At 39.0% G+C, this 23657-nt stretch overlaps 1 protein-coding gene across 1 annotated transcript; it reads left to right on the plus strand.

Annotated features, from left to right (window-relative positions):
* The first annotated feature begins 208 nt into the window (after positions 1–208).
* si:dkey-199f5.8 (beta-1,4-galactosyltransferase 3) lies at positions 209–19680 on the plus strand. Its single transcript, XM_059338938.1, has 7 exons — positions 209–418; positions 11053–12419; positions 16041–16276; positions 17921–18108; positions 18209–18331; positions 18974–19078; positions 19205–19680. Exons 2-7 carry the CDS (start codon positions 12146–12148, stop codon positions 19458–19460), a joined length of 1182 nt encoding a protein of 393 aa, XP_059194921.1. The 5' UTR covers positions 209–418; positions 11053–12145; the 3' UTR covers positions 19461–19680.
* Positions 19681–23657: the final 3977 nt, after the last annotated feature.

The raw sequence follows: 23657 nt of genomic DNA on the forward strand, positions 1-23657 counted from the left end.
TATATCATCATCAAACTGAAACTGGCCTCATGGAGTTTACAGCCAGAACTTTAGAGGTAAATTTACAGTAGGGCTCCACGCTGCTTTGTTTTCTAGTCTGGATGTGATGAAGAAGTCATGCTTTGGTGCTTTTGGAGACTCCAGAGGGTTAAAACGTTTTCCGTGTAACGAAAGCAGAATCGGGTCTTTTGGTGGGTCCATGATGTATTTTGGTGTTTCCAGTGAAGGGGAGGGGAGAGCGGCTGTGCGACACTGATCTGCTCATTCTCTCAGTGTTGGAGACTCTAGCGCACATCACCCCGACCACACAGCATCAACTTCAAAACATATCGGAAATACGGAGGAGGGAGGGTACTGTCGGGGGTATCGACGGCTAACAGCTACTTAACCTGCCGAGGGATAAAAATCACCCCGTCTGGTAAGAAACAAACTGTTATATATGTCGCTAAAGAAACCGAAGACAGACCCGTGTGTGGGGCTGCTAGCTAGCTAGCCAGCTAACTAACTACCGTCAGTTAACCCGCAGCTGCTGCTAGCTCGGCTCGGCTCGGCTCGGCTTCCCCCGACACAGCTGGCGAGGATCAGCCCTAGTTGGAGTTTAGGTTACAACAGTTTCGCCTATTTTGTTGAGAGGATTATGTGTTTAAAAGTATGGCTAATCGTGCTTTGTGTATACTAGTTCACATCACTCACAACAGTTGAAAGATTTAAAACAAGACCTGTGACGGAACTTAACGTTTCAAAAGCGCTTAAAAGCGTTCAGAATGTGTTCGAAGGAACAATAGTAGACACTCGTTTTCTCTGTTTTTTTTGTTTGAAACTGTGCGTTATTAGTTGGCTAAACGCTACACAGCCAAAGCTAATGTCAGTAAGTGAAATGTCAGCTCAATTTACGCAACTCCCCCAAAATGTTTGCACAAGTTTTAGCTCTCTAGTTAAAAAAACCTTAAGTGTTTGTCTGCCTTTCAAGTGCCACTGCTACAAGTCACAATGGCGACACAAACAGAAGTTTTGTTGTAACTTTTAATGGCAGCCGGAATTGGCAAACAACTCTGTTTATTAATAGCTAAGTACTCATGAGTTGGCCAAAGCTGGTGACGCTCACTGTTGAGATATAGTGTTGTAAAATGCTCATCGATTGCGCCATTGCATGCCACTTTCTCGCTTAAAGTGGCTTGACTTCCAGCTGAAACAAGCTTGTTCGCCTCTTTTCTTTGCCTATATTTTCATGTATACCCTCCTCAGCAGAACAAAAGGCTATGCATGGCGGTCCCCTCCCCCTCTGAGCTGTCAGATTGATAGAGTCAGTACTTGAGGAATGAGAGGACCAGTGCAGAGGCACAAAGAAGATTGACTAATAGTTTAACCTGTTGACCACTGGGATGTTATCTTTGTCTTAATGTTACACACTCTCTCTGTGTGGTCATGATGAGTCACTCTACATACCCAGTTCTCTTTAACTGTTTTGTACATTTCCACTTCTACATCAGGAGAAAGTTGCACGTGCAATATTTTTACACTGAAACTCACTGAAACTACTATTACTGAATTTCCCCTCGGCGACAAATAAAGTAATTTTGATTTTTGATTTAAATCAACTGATACACTTGACTTTCCATAAGAATAGGTCTCCAATTAGGCGTGAATGAAAACTGACAAAACACCTCTTTCACAAATATGTATACAATACCAGTCATGGTGACTTAGTTAATGATCTAAGAACCAATAGTGTTGACTTTAAAGCCCATTTATAAAACACTCACTGCTAAATTAGCTGTATATATCCAGCTATGTAAAATCTCCTCTTTTGACATCTTTATGTTACCTCTCTGTCTGTCTATTGAAGGTTATTGTGCTGTTAAGTTTGGTTGTGGTAATGTAGTTCTGTGAGAGGTTGATATCAACGATGTTTTTTTTCATTAGCTTCTTTTTTTCCCTTCAAATTATCTTCTATGTTGCTGCAACAGATTTTTTCACAACTCACACATTTCACAAGGTACTAGACCACAAAAGTATGCCTTAAAGGTGCAAACTAAATATATTCCATTTGTTATATAGTAGATACATGTCACTGTGAAATGCTGTTATAGTAAATTATTAATGTGTTTTTCCTGGCAGCCCATAGCACCTACTCAAGTTTAGATAGAATTAAATGCTGTATGGAGCCTTTGTAGTCAAATCCAAAATATTGCAACAGGATCTCTATTGAGACCCTGTTAATAATTAGATCTGACTGAGAAATATCAGTTTTTAGGGCTAGGTTATATGATGATATGCATCAGCAATATTTATAAACATTGGACAACATGTTCTGTTCTGTTCCCTCCACATGGAAGCAAAGCTGGAGTTAATCATACAGGAGCTGTCTACATGAAATATACAAAATATGCTTTACTATGTGGTTATATCATATCGATTATTTACTTATTGTATTAGCAAAACAAATTCTATATCCTGATATATTTCATTAAAGAGATTTGAGATGACCTATATCAGGATAGAAGATAATGGCCTATTCACCCAACCTGACAAGTTTTAGTTTTTGGATCAGCTGTCAGAACTGAGCAGTTTTCTTTTGTTTATATAGGCAAACTGTTACAGGACCAGTGGTGTCAGTTCTCTTCTTGTCTAACTTGTTGCTCCAGTTCTGTTGTGGGTTTTCTGGCCACATGGGGGTTTTCTGTATCTCCATGGATGTGTCGCTAATTTACCAACCAACTGCAAGTTACTGTGATTGGATAAGTGGCTTTCCCAGGTGGATTGGTTATAGCTGGAGGTAAACACTGCACTATGGGAACAGCACTAGCAACCAAAGGCAGAAAGATGAGAAGAAAAAGTGGGTGGGAGGAAGGAAGGAGGAGGATGATGTGTTTTCCCCCCCTCTCCTCAGCAGTCTGTCCCAGCAGAGTCAGACTCAGGGGAAACAGCCATAGAGACGTGTACCAGCTGCACCCACGATGAATGGCCAGGGCTCAGGATGGGTTGCCATGACAAGGACGCTGGCACGCGTTGTTATGCAGACACCTCTTTTCTTAGGGCATGTTTGCACATTATTTCATTGCCTGGTCTTGTTTGTTTGGTGTTTGAGAAAAGGCCTGCTTGTGTATACAGAATCCAAATAACATTTTCACCTTGAGTCTGTTGTACTTTTAAGTGTGATTGTGGTTTTTATGTAAAGATTATTTCCCAAATTTCTTGGCAGCCAAGTAAATGATGCTGTTGTGTAAGAGCTGTTTGCTGACCACATCTTTTCAGATCAGTTTCACTCCTTGGTGCAGTATTAAACCAGTACCTGTGTTAATTAGCTTATACTTACAGATCCTTAATATGACTTTTGAGGAATGGCGTAGACCAGTGGTCCAACAGTTCAATAACAGTCAACATCCTTGCCCTTTTATAGCTGTTTCTCTAAACCAGAAGTTCTCAATCTTTTTTCAACCATGGACCAATTATAAGATGGAGAATAAGAATTTCCTAGGGACCCCCTTGTGTATGTCACTTGGAATACTTTGATCTAGCCCATTTTATAGTCTTAATTATGTAAAAGAACATCACCAAAATAAGCAAGATATTAGACATGTATTTAATATATTTGCTGATTATAAGGCCTTGTCCATATGTAGACAGGTGGTACCTTTTGTGGCCTTTTGTTTACACAAAAAAGCTGATTTAGGTCACTGAGTTCTTCAAAACCTCCGACCAGTATGAAGATTTTCCAAAACACTGTTTACAGTGTTGTCCTGTAAACAGGGAAAACAGTGGTTTGTAATGTCAGTCGTCAGGCAGATGTGGCTAAACAATGCTTGTTCTTATCTTGCTAATTAGAATTTAAATGTTTCTACATAAATGTAGGGTTGCTCTTCCACTGTAGTGAATAACAGAGGCAGTGGTGGCGTCAGGCCTTGGTGTCTGACACAAACGGCTTGAATAGATCCAGACTTTTCAGACTCTTAGCAACTTGTTGCTCAGAGTAGTCTCAGAGAGCGGCACCTTTGGTAGCACCACAGCACCTCTCATCTCTGTCGCCATGTGCAGGTAGGCAGGGGAATTCACTCCTGAACATAAAGTCTGGAGTTATTTATAAAATAAACGTGCTCCCGAGGCTGCTGTACAGAGGTGCTGACTATGATTGATGCACCTTTGCAGCCCATTAATGTATGAATGCATAAGAATACATCCATATTGCAGAAGTGGTCTGGGCCTTCTATCAGTTTTTAAGAATGAGGAAATGATAACAGAATTCAATCATTAATTCCACATGAATGATTAGTTGTGCTTCATGGCTGAGTGAAAGGAGACACAATTCATAAAGCTTGCAGTGGACATTTGCTGTAATTTCCCTTCCCCACTATGTCTTTTAGTATGTTCAGTGTCTCTTTGTGCAGTCTGCGGTAGATGTTGTGGAGAGTGTGACACAATGTTGACAGTTGCCAGTGAAAAGTTCACTGAGGACAAGGCCAAATCTCCAGGGGAAGTATATCAATGCTTTCAGTTCAGAGTTTTCACCACAATTCTGGTCAAACAGGATGCCAAACATGATTCAGAAGTCTCCCTTTGGTATGTTCAAATCATGTGAGGTCACAAAGAGAAAAACGGCACACTGATGCTGCCTGGCACAGATTAATTTTATTAGTGATGGTTGCTCTGCTTATTTGTAAATTTGCTGTCCACCAAATACTTCATTTTGGTTCATTTTAACACAAGAATAACTATAATATACTCTTGAAATATTTATTTGGATTTAGGGCTGGACATTTTATAGATATGGTGAGTTAACAAAATTCAGGGTTAAGTTCATACCACGATTTAATGGTCTTTCGGTTTGGTTTGGTTTGGTTTGGTCCGGTCCAGAAAGGGGACGTGCAGATTTCAAAATGCTTTTCATTCATGTATATTTGGCAAAACGTTAACTGTTTGCTGTGACAAAATTCTGGCTAAGAACATAAAGACTTCTTCTTCTATCTAAAATTTGCAACATATAGACTAAGGCCATCAACATAAATTAAGCATATGCTGCTAGCCCTAGGGTTGTTTTTTTTTTTTTAAAACAACAGCATAACGTGGCCCTCTCCAGTGTCCAGTGTCAGTTCTTCAGAGAGATGCTCATCTGTATGACTCATCTGTTTGTAGTAAGAGCTACGTAGACTGTGTTGGTTCTTTGACAATTTCCTGTCATGTCTGTTCATAAACTTTGGGAATTACTATGTTGTTGTAGTCATAGCCAGAGGGGATATGATAGCGTTGCTCAGATACTTTGCTATGCTCAAATCCGTCTCAACCACAGCTGCATAAGGCTGCATAGCTTTAGCTATGAACGCCCCCTAGTGCTTATAGCTTTTGTCCTATCCGAATCTGCACGGAGATGCTGTTTAATGCTGTAGGGAGAAGGAGTTGTTCTTTCCTACCAAACTGTCTCCTCCTCGCACTGTCAACAGACACACCGACATGATGTCTTTGTGAATGTGCCATCATATTAGAAGTATTCCTGCTAGCATTAGCCACACGTGTTCGTGTGTGTGTTTGCACTCGTCGTTTTCATAAGTAACCCTCAACCTGTAATGTAAACTATGCTGAGAATCCTACTGTAATTTGTTTGACTTGCCATTCCGAAGACTGATTGACATCTGCTCTCGTCATATTATCCAACCGAGAGGTTTCACTTGGTTGGTGGAACAAGGTCTTTCCTCACTAGCAACTTTATTCATTAATTATTTATCAAAAATGTCCTTGTGTAAATGTGCACCAATCATCAACCCGACAATATCTTTACATATCTATATTGAGGTTATTGGTAAAAAATATTGTGATATTTGATTTTCTCCAAATCGCCCAACCCTATTAGGATTAATAACTTTTTGGTCAACAGATGAATGCTAAATGCTTTTTCTGTATTGACATACATAGAGGATATTGATTTTTGTTAAACTCATCTTTGCATGTTGTCTCTGCTTTCTTCCTCTTTCCTGTCTATTGTTTTGGATATATGTGTTGTAGATATGTGAAGTAGAATTACATTTTTCAGCTCAACTAAATGTTAAATTAACAAAACCAAACTTAATTTCCAATAGCACATGATCAAAGGTAGTGCAGTTTCAAAGGACACCTGTTTTTCTGCCATGGTATCATCTTCCTTTTGAAAGAGGCCCAGGGGACTGTACATTTTAATACCTTATCCTTCAGACTGTCATCGTTAATGCCAGCTCTTGTTTTTTCACTGTTAGATGTGTAGAATTGTTTTTTTTAATGTGTTTTTTAAAGCTTGAAATGAATCTCTGTTCAAAAGCGAGTGGGATTTGATGGACTTTCCCCCCACTAACAGTAGTAGGGGTTTAACAGATTTAAAGTCACACATTTAAGGCTGGAAAGCACTCACTCTTCAATAGACTGACACATATAGAACTGATGACACACTCAGGCAGATGTGAAAGCATCATCCTCTAATGTAGAGCCGTCATATGCGCTTCAAAGGGGGGAAGAGGTTAAAGCCCTTAAACCAGTCCCGTCCAGCAGCCAGATGCATAAAACCGTTTAGATTCATGACTCAAACTGTGTACACACAAACGACGGAAGTATGCATACACATTATTTTCATTCGATTTATCAAGCTGCGCATATGGCTGATTCTGTTTTATAAATCTCTATCATTGTAGGACTTGTGTGCATGTACGCAAGCTTCATTTCCAAACCCAAAGTTAGCCCTAAATGGATGTAGAAGCTGTTTGACCTATCAATGACAAATACGGCAAAGAAGTCTGAGGTTCTCCTACAGTTCCAGAGAGGTTGTTGATACTCACAGCTGTGGCTATTTGTATTAGCCTTACCAGTGATTCATCCATGTTTCTGCAAACTGTCATTACGGTAAAATTCATCAGAGGGATGATCAATAATTCATTCATGCAGCTCATGTTGATACACAATTTAGGATTCAGTTAAATTATCATTATCAGGGGCATGAAGACTTGAATGCATGTAAAAAGAGTGATAAATCATAAATAATTTAAAAAGTACTTTACAAATAAGCCTTTCATTGCACAGCAGCCGGTAAAATCCAAAAATAACCCAATCAGTGAAAATCTGTGAAAATTTTACTGTAAGATTACATCTCTCCTTATTTTTCATGTTCACCTTCATATTAATCCGCAGCTATCTCAACTACAACCTTCCTTTATAAATTCCAATTTATGTGTATGAAAAGGCATGTGCATGCACATAATTTATGCATCTGGCCCCAGGTTTTGTGGCAAGCTTTTCTATCCTTTTATTTTTTCTTTGTAATGGCATTCAGAGCACAAGTGTCGAGCATTTCCATCTTTCTTGTCAGTATTAACCTACGAAATTATGATCCCTTTTTGCTTCACAGCCATTTGCTCTTGCTCTGAGGACTTTATAAATCAATAGCCCATACTTAATAGCTTCATTTCCTTTCTTGCAGTAACACTTAGCAGACGCACTGCTTTGAAATCATTTGCAGATGATTTTAAGTAGTAAAATAGCGCGGATGGGCCACATCTCGTCTCTGTACTCTGCTCATTTGATGTGAACCAGCTGTGTAGGGAATTTCTGGCGCAGATAACTACCCATGACAGGTAATAAATGACTGTTGCTGTTAAAAATATGATGCTTTTGTGCGTAAGTGCTGCTGATCAGTCCTAATCCAGAGAATTGGCCGCCTTGACAGCAGAAGAGGAATAAAAAAAGGGGAGGAGAGAAGAAAAGTGATTGGGTGTTAGTGCCAGTGGAGACGCAGTAAGAATGTCTGGTTAGGTAAACCTCTTCTATGGTTACCCCCACTGTTACTTGGTTTGGCTGCTTGTTTAAATCCCTCTGGGGCTGATATGGCTGTCATTTGGCTGTGCAAGAATGCTACGCTGTCCCTTTAGGATTTGAACAGCAGTGCATAAGCTATTAGTCCCACGATGATGATCTAAATATAACTCCCATACTCTATAGCTCCATTCCCCTTTTATTTTCTTGTTGGCTCTTCATTCTAACCCTTATGCTAGCCCTCTTGGCTCCTCTTGCATTCACTCATGTGCGTGCAAGCATCCATGTGGACATACCATATATATATATATATATATATGCAATATTAATGCCCCATGGGCAGAAGAGAAAAGGTCCCATTTGTCGGCTGTTTTGTGCCATCACTCTTTAAGGCACACATTGCACAAAAAAGAGGAGAGTGGGGGTGCTGGGAATAAGACCAGAAAAGGCTCGCTTTGGTGTGCTGAAGTATGTTATGTCATGCCAAACCTGCCTCTTTTTAAATTCTAAATGTAGAAAGGAAGGATATCCGTGCAGGAGAGACAATGAAGTCAAAAGAACATAGTGTAACCAGACTGTTGGCTGCTCTCCCTCTCCCCCTCCAGCTCCTCTTAGTTTGCTTTGTCCTTCTCTCTCTCTCTGGTTCGCTCCTCAGCCTTTTAGTTAACACAGAAAGATTCGTCTAAATCTAGTCACTGGATCTCTTTTATATGCATGTTAAGTCAGTGCCGGAGCTTTGTTGAACGAGGTGCCTGCAGCCAAGTTCTCTCACTGTATAAGGCAGCTCAAGCACAATATGCCCCCCAAGCACTAAAGCAGACCAGACTCATCATTTCACCCCTTTGTAAAGACATGCATATATCTCATTACGGATGAATATGATACTGGAATATGGGAGAAAAGGAAGGGAGTGTCATAGAAAGTTGTAATTCAGTCCCTGGAGATTTTTCCAAATGCACGATGCTTCACCATGTAGCCGCTCAAACTTTCACAACACATTGATCTTATCAGCCATGTTTTGTCCTTGAAAACCTGAGATCATTCATTTATATTTATCTAGTGAGCCTGAAAGACCATGAACCAGTTAGCATCTCTTAGTCATTATTTAAAAAAAGATTACTGTTTTCCAGGTCACTTCTTTATGTGTTCTGAATCACATCTCTGAGTGGTGGAGTTGAATTTCCCCGCTGTGGGATTACGTCTTTATGGCATGATCTTTACAAACCATATCCATAATCTATGGGGTTATTATAGAGGCCAGGCAAAGTGAGAGGGGTCAATCTCCCATCTGCTCTCAGTTCCACATGCAGATGATTTTCATCTGCAGCGGCAAGCAGAGGCTTTCCTCTCCTTTTTGATCCACATATCCCCTCAGAGAAAAACCTTTATCCTCCTTGAACTGAAAATCCTCACAGTCAGCTGTCAAAGCAAAATGCAGAAATGCATAAACACAACAGCTCAGTAGGCATGAGTTTGTCAAATGTCATCAGTGTATCTGCATTGTTGATCAAGTAGGACCAGTGTTTACATCATAGTATGTACCTGGTTCAAAGATTTACCCATTTCCTGACACTTATTTCATTTAAGGTTTATTCACCATCTTCACTGAGGAAACAGGAATGTGATGACCAACTTATGATCGAAACAGTCATTTATGAAAGTTATGATAGTTTTTGCATTATCATTTCCATTGAAAAATATATTAATGTTGTCATAGTTTTATTTTTTATTGTTTGCATCTTTCAATGATCCAAATTGAGATCAGAATAAAAAAATGATTTAATAGCCTTAATGTCAACATGAAATGAAATATAGCATCAAGCTGTAGCATTTTTCAAAAGATCAAGACTAGTTATGGAAAGAATTCACTCGCTTCTTGAAAACATAATGAAACGGATAAAAGATAACCGAGTAGGCAGTCATCCACTCACCATCTCTTGTCGGAGCAGTCAATATGTTATTTTTTTCATTTTTCTTTTTCCTCTTGGCTATCTCTTTTTCCCGTCTCTCTCCCATAACAAGCTGTTTGTGATGTACCTGTTTTTGTAGAGTGTGACTGATAGACTGCTGCAAACTAATGCATTGTTTTCCCACTGTGTAATTAGCAAGACATGCTCTAAGGGCTGAAGATGTCAACACCATACTAATGATTCTGTAGAACTGAACTGAACTGAACTGGCATTAAAACAGAACTTTGGGTTTATAAAGCAAATGTTACCCAATCCCAAAAAACAAGGCATCATTCACCTATGAGAGGTGAAATGACTTATAGCATTAGCAAAGTCCAAGTACATTGGAATACATTGCGCTTCTATGTGTTTTATACCTTTCATTTGGACTTGAACGAATATTGATATGTGGGAATTAAATCTAAGCTGTAAAATCAGTAATAGTTTAGTTTTTTAGTTGATCTTATTTTGGTCACTTTCAACTTGTACAATTAAAATACTATATAAAAATAATAACAAAAAAGAACATTAATCATTACTTAGGGAAGTAGCATCAAACCAAAGCAAGTTTATACTGATAAAAAATGTGGAGGCTTAAGCCTTATGTTAGTACACCTACCCTCTTTACATTAATTACAGTACCATAAAAAACCATAAAAGTAATAATGTAATTTTTAAGTATTCTTCTTTAATCAAGAAAGTGTGTTACATATTTTCCTTGCCATCTTAAAATTATTCCACAAATTAACTGTAATTATGTGTAGGTGAGAGGGTTAGAAGCTGCTTTAGTAGCTTTTTTTTTTTTTATAGCCGTGCCTCTCAGTCTCCACCAGCCTCCTAGCATTCAGTGGGATTAGGATTAGTGGTCTGAGGCTGGCTTCTTTAACAAGCACTAATTGATTTGCGACTGAGGATGTGTCGGACACTGCAGCAGACAGCACAGAGCAGGGTTAGGGGTTATGTAAGGTCGGCAAACACCACATTGCAGCAGCCTGCAGCAATAAGGCCACTGAGTTTTTTGGCAGAAGTAAGAAGTTTCATCCACATGGCGGTGCATGGCTTCCCGACTGCCATCCGCTGTGGGCAGCAGGCCTCTCTTTGGGGAGGCATCTGCACTGGAGCCCACGCTGGGCCTGATTAATCAAGGCTATCCAACTGTGCTGCTGAGTCCTCTTGTAAACAAACACAATCCATTTGTTGAGCCTGTATTGCACACAATCAGTCATTGTTTGTATGGGAAAAGCATTCTGCTGTAAGTACAAAAATGCTGATGTCAACAGTTTGAACCAAAGGGGCTCAGTCGATAACTGTCCCTCCTCTTCTGTGTTTTGTTTTTCAGAGCTGTGCTGGAGTTACTGGTCCAGTTTCTGACGATCCAGTGAGCCTTGTGGCTGTCGGCCCAGTGAGCTGCTTGAGGTGTCTCAGCTGTGGATTGCATCATTATAGGACAATAGCAATTGGAATCAAAGCTCTCCCTCCTCCTCTTCCTCCATCTCCTCCCCCATTTCTTTCCCCCTCGGCCTGACTCTCCACACACACAACTCTCTGACCACTCCTCCCACACTGGTCATGGTCCACTCCCCCTGTCTCTACAGCCAGTCAGGCAGTGAGTCGATGGAAGCTGTGTAATCCTCTGTAAAGTATAGGGCCTATACGGCTGCATATGCTCCCTTTTGTCATGGCGGCTGTTGTTGTTGCAGAGGCCTCCCTCAGGAGAGCACATGAGGGTGAACAGAAGGCAGCATAAAGCTCACAAAGGGAGGAAAAGAGAGCCAGGGAGGGAGTGAGAGACACTGACTCTGCCATTTATTTGACCGGAGGAGAATGAGCTTCACAGGGAAATGGATGCAATTCAATGGGGGTGAAACTACATGATGTGGGACTGGCATTACCACCCCACGCAAATCACAAATTGGACCAACAGTCAACTTTGGAGATATTTGCCACATAGTGGCCTGCAGCAAGAAATGCAGTAAAAAAGAGAAAAGTAGACAAGACTTTTTTTCTTGGTTTACAATATTTTTCTATTTTTCCTCTCTTTGGTGGTCTTTTTCAATTACAGCCTGCCAAAAGTGCCTTTTTGTGTTACTTTTTGTTTATTTTTTTCAGTCATCTTACTCGATATTCATACTCCACATTGCAGTGGATTATTTCATGCAACCGAACATACAGTTACTGTGACATTAAGTGATTGCTGCCATATTTTAGAGAAGGTACATATTATATTTGACTTTGTGTGTGGGCTACAACACCAGCCTCCATCAAATACACAGTTGACAATCATCACTTTTCCAAAATTTGTTCCTGCCTGTGGATACCTTCTATATAATCCCAGCATTAAATCACTGAGAGTCAGGTTGCAAGAGACCAACGTGACTTTCTGCACTGCCTTCTCCCAACATTTGTTGATTTGACGACGCAGAGCCGTCGCCATGGTCAGTATCCAGTCCAAATGGCGCTACCTTTTCATGTTCCTGGGCATCCAGCTGGTGGTCATGGCACTACTGTCCCGAGAGGGTTACCAGAAGAGGGTCTCTTACTTCATCCGCATCTTCCGCAAGCCTGACACCACTGGTTTGTCAGGCCGCAACCACACAACAGCAGGCATCGCTGGAGCGGATGTATATGCCAATCTGTCGCGCATATCCAAAACTCACAGCCATAGAGATGAAATGCCCTACTGCCCTAAGAAGTCCCCTCTTGTAGGTGAGTGGTCCTGTTTCTGTGACATTCCAAAGTACCTGTTAGATTGTGTTACTGAAGGTAACGCACTCTCTCCTTCACATGTTTAAATCTCTAAATACAACTTTGTTTATGAACAAACTTGACCGGCATTTTTGCTGAATTACATATTGGGCGGTAATACGGTAAACCGAGCTTGAACGATTTTTATTTATTGTGCTGCCTCCAAAGAATGACAATGTGACACTTTAATCTGGGGCATGTCAGAGGCACAGCGAGGGAAAAGACAGCATGAAGCTAGCAGCATGTTTTTACATCATCTGAGTGAATCAAGGATTTATTACGAGCAGCAGTTGACTGAAAACTGAATAAAACTGAGCAGTTATGATGTTTATTTAGCTTTTTCTTTTATTCAGTTCTCAGTTATTATTTGGATTAATAACTGACAATGTAATACATGTTTTGTATAATGATTAACAATGATAAATATTATTTACTTAAGTTTTATATTTGAGGAAGATGCTCTCTGGGTACATTTACAGAGTGATGAAAAATCGGTGCACAATCCACATAAAAAGGTCAGTTTTCATTCCAACTCAAAAAATGACTATCTGTTAGAATATCAGTATCGGCATTGGTCTAAAAAATTCCATATCAGTCGGGCGCTAATAGGTTGTGGCCACTTGTTTGTGCTTCAAGTGCATCACATTGCTACAGCTATCAGACATTTCCATTTAGAACATCGGAGTCAGCAGTGGTGTAATGACTGAGGCAATTTGAAGAAACAAAAATGTTTTCATTTTGTTAAGAGTGGATGTGCAGTAAATTGGCTTTCCGTCACTGATGAAAGTGAAAACACATCTCTAAGAAAGAGTTTACCAGTGATTTAGAACTCCATGCTGATAACTGGGCCAAAAGGCATTGGCTACCTTTGTATTAATTCTCATAAAAAATAATGATAATTTCAAAAGGTCATGGAGGTTATTCTGAATATTATACCAGACAGTACAAAGTGAAATGTGAAGTATGACCAGGGTCTGAAATTAACTCGTTCTCTGCCTGCGGCAGGTATTTTTGTCTGCCACTCAGAAGTTGTATCTGTTACTTTTATAATGTATGTGCTAAATTAAGGAGTAACATTTAAATCGTTTGGACACCATTTATTTGTGAAGAATAATGTAATTCAGTCGTCAATATATTTACATAAAAACATGACAGGCATGGTAAATTCCAGCGGTGGAATGTAACTAAAGCCATTAAGTCAGCCACTCATGATGAGAAAAACAGGTGAACTGCGGATGTATTCATTTCTGAATAGGTGTATGACAAAGTTACATAATTTTTGACTTGCAGTTGCAGAGTGGCGCTGTTCCTGTAAGGCAATCCCATTAACTCCAGGGAAAAACCTGAAATACTCTTAGTGGACGTATTAAGTTCCGGGTGTATTAAATGACTGCTTTGACGTAAAGTAGAGCATGAATTCAGTGGATTAGTTGATATGCTGCGTGACATTCTCAACAGTCCACAGAACCCCTGGTATGTCTCCATTGATATTTTTGGAGCCTAGATTAAAAAAAAGAAAAAGTGTAACCAAAAAAGGCAAGGTAAATAAAAAAAAAACCCCTGAAAAACAGGTTAAGGCAAACATACGGGAGAGGTGAGCATGATATACCAAACAGCAGGCAAACATACTGTATGGGTATCTGGTTGCGGATATAAATTGCCTCTCGCCGGGGCACCACAAATTTAGTGAACCTAGGATTATATCTCATCAAATAAGTAAATGGATACCTCTAAAAGGGTTTCAAAGGTGGGTTAGATGGCTATCAGAATTGTAAATAACAATAACAACAACATAACAATTGTAAATAACTATTCATGATAATAAAATATGATATGACTTGATTTACTCAAGTCACCTCGAAATGGGGTACCACTCTGTAAAACAGAGAAAAGATAGCCAATTCACTTAAATCAGTCTCATAAAGTTACTAAACTATCAAATTGGTACACTGATTAATTAATTAATTAACTTAATAATTATAATCAAATGACCATATTAATATTTAGTAGTGGTTGACGGAACTTGAAGTTCTTTTCATAGAAGAGGTTGTATATCGTGTGTATAGTCCCAAAATATATTTATTCTAAAAACAAAGTAAAGCACATCTCGCATATGCAACATGAATTTCAGCAAAGAGCCATGGCTTGGTTTCTGGGCCTTGCAGGCATTTGTCCCTTGGAGCTGCAGGAGAGATGTGGTCTCTGTTGACCAGAGGAGGAAAGAGAACAGAAAAGGTCTGGGAAGGACTTTTCTGTATGAAGCTGGGGTTGTGCTTCCTGGAAGAACAGGTTCTGCCTCTTACCACATGGAGGAAAGCTTGCATTACTTCACCCAGTTCATTCATTTTCCAGACAGCGATTTGTTTTTGTTTATTCTACTTTAAGTCAGACTGCCAGTGTGCCTTTTGAGCCTGACAAATCAATCTCAATCTTAGAAAATGGCAATTTGCTAAGAAAAACTCAAGTTCTACTTACTACCATCTCTTCTCCAGGGCTCTCAACATCAAATGTTTCATCTCAGTTTGCTCAATAAAAACAGGGCAGTGCCGTCCCAACTCCCATCCACTGATGAATACAGTGAGTTACAGTTTAGGGCTTGGGGGAAATCAAGGTAGTAAGTGGATTTTATTACACATCCTACATTTGTGAGTTGTTACGTGTTACCTCAGCAATCAGATCTTGTGTAATTGTACTCTTTAATTAGTATGAATAGGCTACACGGTCAAAGCAGGCTTAGTTTTCTGTTTTCTGGGCTCTGCCCTCTGCCCCTTTGTTCCCAAATCAGTGCCAGTAATTTAAAACTACATGCTGATAACAGAGCCAGAAGGCTTTGACTCATTCCTAGAAAAGGTCATTGAGGTATTACTGAATATTCTGTCAGGCAGCCGGAAGTGAGCAGAATCCACCTTTAGGTTAAAGGAATGGGTGCGATGAGGCATATTATTTCGGTTTCAGTTGAAATGTCATAATATTATACCAGTATACCAGTACACTTGACCTGTGTTGAAAAAAAAAAAAACTAAACTTGGGAAAATTGCAACTAACAGTTATTAATGTTAAATTAACATTTTCAATTTAATTATTATTAAATAATTTATTCTGTACAATTTAAAAACCCCATAGTGACATTTTCAATTCAGCTTTGTCAGTTGGCTGTTAATGTGCTGGAAGCATGGTGTTTGTCCAGTACTGCAGAGCAGGAACAGTTAATGACAGGCTTATACTATGATCAATATGACAAAGTTAGCTAGATAGTCAGTGCAAAGGTATTGAAATATGTTGTACAAGCCTGTAAAGAATGCGATCAAAAATGTAATTTGAAAGGCATCCAAACAATTTAAATTGTTGAAGTTTTCTTCTTTTTAGGAATTCCCATTGAAAATAAGCAGGAGGCATGTACAGAAATGATTTTACACCTTGTGTATCCAGGAATCAGTTCAGTTCAGTTCAGTATGTCAGGTCACTTTAAATGTCACATTGAAATCATAACCTCTCATACACCAACCACATTATTTGCCTTGAAGCCATTAGGCCTATCTTGTTTCCTGTTGGTAATGACGGCAAACCATTCTCTGCTCCCAGGTGGGCCGATCCACGTCAGCTTTCCATCAGGGCTCACTCTAGCAGAGGTTCAGAGGAAAAATCCACTGGTGGTGCGCGGAGGACGCTACAGGCCGCCTGACTGTGAGGCGAGGCACCGAACAGCCATCATCATTCCCCACAGACACAGAGAACACCACCTAAAGTTCCTGCTCTACTACCTGCATCCTTTCCTGCAGCGACAACAGCTCAACTATGGAATTTACGTCATTCACCAGGTAAAACACACGCACCCAAGTCATATGTTAAACACTAAAGGATGAAGAAGGGATTTAAGTAACATTTTACTATATGCAGTTTAGGCTAGACGAAGAGCGCCCTCTGGTGTGCTGCCACTGGATGTGCATGTTCAAGGATAAGAATGCTCAAGTGGCTTAGAGAGTTTAATCTCCTGAGCTGCTTGTAACAATTCATTCATGTTTACTCCTCAGCATTTTATCTCTTATTTCTTACTCATCCTTCAGCTGGATTTGTCGCTGCTGAGTCATATGATTGAATTAGGGCTGTACTGTATTGGAAAAAAACTGCAGTATGCAGTGCAGTATATATTTTTTTTCTGTGATATAAACTGTCGTATGAAAAACAGGCTATAGGAATCTTCAGCTCTTGGGAGGTCCAGGGGCATGTTCACCTGCAAGAAAGTTTTTTACATTCCCTGGGCAGACTTAGTGGGCACCATCCATTGTGAAGTGTAAAAATATGTGCCAGGCCTACGTAGACTGCAGGTAATGTGAAACACTGAATAAGTCATGGAAGATGAAAGCCGTGCAAGTTTTCCTTTTTGTGTCAAGCTGCAAAAAAGTTGTAGCATGACGTGTTTGAGTTGCACGTCCTGCGATGTGACTATTGTGCACATATTGCTGTGTCAATCCTGAAACAATCATTTGTGTAGCGCTGGGTTAAATCTTGATTCTTGTAATTCTGCCAAGACCTCAAAATAAGTCTTGTATTATAAACGGAATCAAATTATATGCTGTTTTTTTTTTAAGGTAAGCTAGGGAATCAATACTTGGAAAAATATGCAACATTTCCATTGTGCAAGTAGGGGTGGGCGAAACGGGCAAAAAAATATCTCTATTTTTTTATTTTTTATTTCTGATAACGATAATCTGACATTATCCTTTGAAATGTGATTTCTTTACCAAAAAAAAGCCGTTGAAATTCTTCTTGCTTACTAGGACATCTATGGATGGACACAATGTTTCAGAACAACAGCTCTTGATTATTTTCTTTAAACTTAAGCATTCAAGAGACTCCCAGTTAAACTTTAATGTAGAGACATTAAATGGGTAAATATCAGTTTATTTGTTTTTGAGATATTATAAATACTTGATAACGAAAAATTGTGTACCATCAAAACAACGTTAACGATGATATTGTAGACGATATATATCGCCCACCTCTATGTGTAAGATGTAAATGTGGGCAGTATCAATATTTATCATAGTGTATTTTTATAATATGAACCATGATGCACGATTGTCTTTATTTAAACCTACAAATCAAGAGTTTTTTTTTTTTTGCCAGCTAAAGTGAATGTGTCCCAGCTTGACTTTTCTTCCAAAACTGATATACAGATTTACAGATTTTTTTAAATTTACAAATCTGGATGATCTGTTGTTTTTTTCAAAGTAGTTAGTGGATACAGAATGTCTTTGTTGTTATTTTACAATTACAAGAAGATTAGCATTGCAATATCTGTAGTGATGCTTTAATAATATTACTCAATATCTTATCCCGACAAGTTTTGTTTTATTAATATACATTAGGTGCTGTTTGATGACTTGTAAACTGGTGATTAAGGTGAGATTGTTCCAGCACCCAGCCTGCGTTGACGTTAGCTGTCTGCGTTTACTCCACAGGCGGGAAACTACACTTTCAACAGGGCCAAGCTGATGAATGTTGGTTTCCGGGAGGCCATGAAGGAGGAAGACTGGGACTGTCTCTTCTTCCATGATGTGGACCTCATCCCAGAGGATGACCGCAACACATACGTCTGCGACTCCAACCCCAAACACGCAGCAATCGCCATGGACAAGTTTGGCTACAAGTATGTCCTTTCTCGTCAGTGAATGTCCATTGAAAGGGTTTCCTCTTCACAGATTGATTTAATGTTCCACATTGATTTGAAATATTTAATTCCACTCCAGGCTTCCGTACAAGATGTATTTTGGAGGAGTGTCAGCTTTGACGCCACTGCACTACCTCAAAATGAACGGCTTTCCCAACAACTATTGGGGCTGGGGTGGAGAGGACGACGATATTGGAGTCAGGTGAGAATAGTGTGGCCCACATGTGAAGTTTCTACTGTGGTTATAATGCATCTGCAGCCACTTAGACAGAGATGTCTTCTGGTTTCCTTGAATTCATTTTTTATTTTTAATTCAGTGTACAATACCAGTCAAAAGTTTGGACACACCTTCTTATTCAATGTTTTTTCTTTATTTTTTATTAATTTCAACATTGATGACAGTTTTGCACACTTCTGGCATTCCCTTAGTCAGCTTCATGAGCTGGTCACCTTGAATGGTTTTTAGGTGTGCCTTGTCAAGATTTAATGTGTGGAATTTCTTGCCTGCTTAATGTGTTCGAGGCCATCAAAGAAAAAGGTAAAAGGCTGCTTGGAATAATCTAAAATAGAAAACATATTATTTTTAGTTTACATACTAAAGTCTACATAATTCCATATGTGTTCCATCATAGTTTTTATGTATTTAATATTAATCTTCAATGTAGAAAAACATTGAATGAGAAGATGTGTCCAAAATTTTGACTGGCATTGTCTCATAAGACATTCATACTAAATCGACTAAATACAAAACTTAGATTTAACCTCAAAGACCTGAAGGTACGACTCATCTTAAATCATATGAGGAGACATGTGAAACACTGACATTTGTTTCTCGACTTCTCAGAGTGTCTCTGGCGGGGATGTATATCACTCGTCCATCGCTGAAGGTCGGCCGTTACAAGATGATTAAACACAAGCTGGACAAAGGCAATGGTGTGAATCCAAAGAGGTATGGTAAACTATTTGATGTTCATGTGGATGGTTTGTGGCAGATCTGACTTTAATTGTTGTTTATCACTGTAAAGTAAAATCCAAGGTTACGCAGCTTTGAACATTCTCTCCTCTCCGTTTAAAGGTTCAACATGCTGGCCAAGACACGTCAGACCTGGAAGTTGGATGGGATGAACACAGCTGAATATGAGACAATCTCCCGGGAATACCTGCCGCTCTACACCAACATCACTGTCAACATCGGCACTGAGGCCGGTTTACACCCGCCTCTCCGAACGCCACGTCCTCCTGCCAAAGCTGCAGTCAAAGCACCTGCCGAAGGCCCTGCCAAACTCACAGAGGGCCACTCAGAGAAAAAGTCTACCCCAAAAGACCACTAATCATGTTCCACTCTGCCATGACTTCAATGGGATACGACTATAAGTACTTGCAGTAGGATGTCGGTTTTCCTCCTCAATCGTTTGGAGTTCTTTGCCGAGTTTGAGCTTTTTTTTGTGAACTAATTAGTTTGCGCAGAATCAACATCATACTGCTTGCAGACAGTGGGGCACTCATTTGGGTGATTAAACCACCTGATTTATTAAAGATAAAAACACTTGACCTGAATTCTCAACCCTTAGGTGACAGCTCTCCACCTTGGTTCCTGTTACATAACTGATTCTTCTTCCAAGGGAGCCACAGTGAAGAGTGAAGGGTAAAAGTTGGACTCTATGAGTTTATATATCTACAGCGCTGTGGTCGCTGGTTAAACCTTGTGATGCCTTAGAAGCTTATTCTTATTTTTCGTCTTTTCACACGTACCTTACATTATTTAGAATATGGGTTTTAAATAGAGTAGCAGCTGCAATTTCGGGCAGTCATACTCATTGTTTTAGTCTCAACACCAATGAGTAAAGGAGACGGATTGTTGTTCCCAGTGGAGTGTGAGAAGCTGCTGCAATGAGTACTGATTGAAGAAACTTGACAGGTTTGTGTATTACTGTTTCTACTATTACTGCTCTTCACATAACAGCGCACATATCCTATCGGTTTGCAAATATCCGGGGTCTCGTTTAGAAACGTTTTTCTACATATAGATGCTGATCTGTATCCACTTGATTTGTGTATCAGTAGATAGACTTTCTAATTTTTTCAAAGTTATTGAGGCTCTACACATATGTCATATCAGCTGAAATTCCATTGTGAATGAGGGTAAAGTGAAAGCATTTTAGGTCTGTACACCAAGGCCAATTTACAGTTCCTTAGTGTAACCTTTATTTTCATCAGTGCATTCAGTTTAGCCTTTCAAATTTCAGCAAATCCAATATCTACAGCATTTTATTTTTTTGAGTGTGTGTATTTGCCTTTATCAAATAGAGCAGGTCTTGGTGACGGTGATCAGCCTTCTGCCTTCAGATGAGTCTGAGATTCACATCATAATGGAGTCTGTCTCGCTTAACATGTTGACTATGTGCAGTGTACGATATATTTCATTATGTTAAGAGTGCTGGCTTCCTCCCATAACACTTTGAATGCAGTCAATCTTTTTAATGCATCTTTTCCCACCTCCTGTTCTTAATCTATACATAGCGGTGAGAAATGAACTAGAAAAGCTATTTGTCACTTCTGCAGCATCAGATCCGTGCAGGTCCAGGAGTAGACATTAGTCAATGCTGCTGTTTTCACACTCGCGGTACAGTAGCCAAATGTATCATGTAGACAACAGGTTAGTTCAGTAGCTTGAGCCCAAAGCACAGCATGACAAATCTGTGATTGCTGTTGATGTTGTCTTGCTGAGAACATTGTGACCTTGTATGTTTTTTTTTTTAACTTCAGTTCAATACGAGTTTTATTGTCCTAGCTTGTTTTGAGGTAATTGTTATTGTGGACTCATTTAGTCTTTTAAAAACTCACAAAGTAATGTCTAAATGCATTTTCGTTGAGTTGACATATAGATGATGAGAGGTTTTTACCTGGTTCAGACATTTTAAGGGACAATTTAAAGGGATAGATCACCCCAGAATAAAAATATACATAATTTCCCTCTTACCTGCTGAGCTATTCATCTGTCTAGATTGTTTTGGTGAAAGTTGTAGAGTGGTGCTATATACTAATCTATTCAGCCTGATTATGAATCCCACTATTATTCTTGGGATTCAGGTTGAAGTGATATGATTTGCAGGTGTAGTTAGTTTGCAAGAAAATAGTTCCAGCATGAACTTCTCACAACAAGGTCTGTGGGTCACGATATCTGGAAAGAGACATTGCTGTGATTGCCACCTAGTTCCATTATATTTGAGAGAAGGCAGATATCACCAAACACCAAACAATCTAGGTTGATAAATGGCACTACATGTAAGAGAAAAAAAGAAATGCATTTTTTGATGTTCGGGTGAACTGCCCCTTTTAACTAAAAATCTAAGAAATGTTGATATCTTTTGCGATATTTGCAAGAAACAGACTGTCTTTCTCTTTCCTTTTCTCCTTTACAATTTGTCAAGATTGATCCAGTTTCTCTACAATGTGATTTTGAAAGCCAGGTCAAGTTATCATATCTGCCATTTCCTTTTCCACTTGTGCCCGTATACTGCATGTGGACTCTCTGCTCTGCCCTCCTCTTCACTTCTCTCCACTTTGACAGACGTGATTGTAAAAACAAGAAAAAGAAACAGTCATCCGGTGAGAGTGGCTGTACCGGCAGATGAACAGGCTGAAACCAAAGACGACTGCATGGGAAGCTGTAATGATGGATAAAAAATGTGTGAGTGTGTGTGTGTATGCATACAGTATACTTATGTATATATATGTTATACATATGTTATGAATGATGTCTGTAACGGTGTATTTAAAAAAATATATCTTAATCTAAAGGCCTCTCCTATCAATCCTTCCTATCAATATTTGTAGCTTTCAATTCTGTGTTTCAAGAATCTCAAACCAACATGTATTCAGATTTCCCAAAATGTAAAAACAGATGGAAAAACTACTTTTTTTTGGTGAAGGGACGGGAATAGTTCATGATGATTATGAGCAATTTCTTTTTAAACGATATACTGAGAACTTATTTTTATCTTCATGTCATTGTAGTAATTGTCTGCTAAAGTGTACGAGATGAGCTCTGAGAGTGGTTGCCTGTGATTTTCATAAATAGATGACTTATATACTGTATTATTTTTAATTCATATTCAACTCCTATGGCCTTAGCAACACACACAGTACTAGTATTTAAATACTTGGTTACAAATACAATAGCGTCTTTTTATCAAGACTAAATATGCATGGCAACAAACCTATTAGTGAGGGAATGTACTGAGCACAATGTGGAGATGATGCATATCAGTGCTTATCCAGGAAATATGAAGCATGCTGTCTATATTGTCAACTGGAAACTGTATAATTGTGACTGTAAATGTTAGTCTCCATCTGCTTTGCGGATCCCCACTGTTAAATTTGAGGATAAAAGCAGGGCATTTTTTGAGCAAAATAGAACCGGAACTTAGATTCCCAAAGTCAAAACGTACAGTCTTTATCTTTTACTCTGTATCACTTGACCTGATGTTTTTTTTTTTGTTTTAATTTAATGCTAGTTTGTTTGATTTGACTCCGTTCTGATGTGGATAAACTCAGCAGCAATAGAAAGCAGTCATCACAGGGTAGTACTGAAACAACCAAGGGCAATGTGACTTTGTGAGTTATTTCTGCTCTCTTTATGAATTCTGCACAGTCCAGAGTGGCCTTAAATTCATTAATAAACTGATTATTCAAGATTTGTTCAATGTTTTTTGTATCATATATATGTATATGTATCATTTGTATCATATTAACAGTTCCGTGTTCACATCCGGCTTGTGGTTCCTTCTGTGGGGAGTTTGCATGTTCTCCCCATGTCAGCGTGGGTTCTCTCCGGCGTCCTGCCACAGTCCAAGTCCACATGCTGGTTAGGTTAATTGGGGACTCTTAAATTACCTGCAGGTGTGAATGAGAGTGAATGGATGAACATTAAATTAAATCAAATTAATTTAAATTAAATAGGAACAATTTGATTTTAATGGGTCTTTCCATGATTATATTGTTGCCATATGGCCACAGTTTACCAACTACCTTTGAAATATTTTTTTGGAAGAATGTAAGAATATTTCATATAAAAAATGTAGGCAATAACATCTATCATGTTTAAATGATATATTGATTCACTTTTTTTTAATACATTTCTATTCAAAAGGCCTAGTCAAGTAGCCTACTGCTTCTGCTATATTATGTTATTAAATTTAATTATATAGGAAAATTTAAATTGTTATGGGACTTTTCACGATTACATTGTTGCCCTATGGCCACTGTTTACCAACTACCTTACTTTTTTGACTATTGGATCACACACCAGCCACAAGAGGGCCATTCTCTCATGGACAGTGATGCAGTTAGGCAAACCAAATGCATTTTCCAGTTTTTGTGCCATCATCTATTGTAATCATGTATATCATCACCCTGTTAAAATAATCGCCTAACTAATTTTTTCAAGTTTTGCAGGAAACACAAAAAACTTCACCAAAAGTGTAACATATGACATTTATTGATCATTTTACTCAAAAAGGATGTAA

This window comes from Centropristis striata, chromosome 8 (assembly GCF_030273125.1).
Source record: "Centropristis striata isolate RG_2023a ecotype Rhode Island chromosome 8, C.striata_1.0, whole genome shotgun sequence".
Lineage (NCBI taxonomy): Eukaryota > Metazoa > Chordata > Actinopteri > Perciformes > Serranidae > Centropristis > Centropristis striata.

Coding starts and splice junctions, on each gene's coding strand:
- si:dkey-199f5.8 (XM_059338938.1), top strand. CDS start 12,146: ATGGTCAGTATCCAGTCCAAATGGCGCTACCTTTTCATGTTCCTGGGC. Junction 12,420..16,040: donor TAAGAAGTCCCCTCTTGTAG/GTGAGTGGTCCT, acceptor CTCTGCTCCCAG/GTGGGCCGATCCACGTCAGC. Junction 19,079..19,204: donor AATGGTGTGAATCCAAAGAG/GTATGGTAAACT, acceptor CTCCGTTTAAAG/GTTCAACATGCTGGCCAAGA.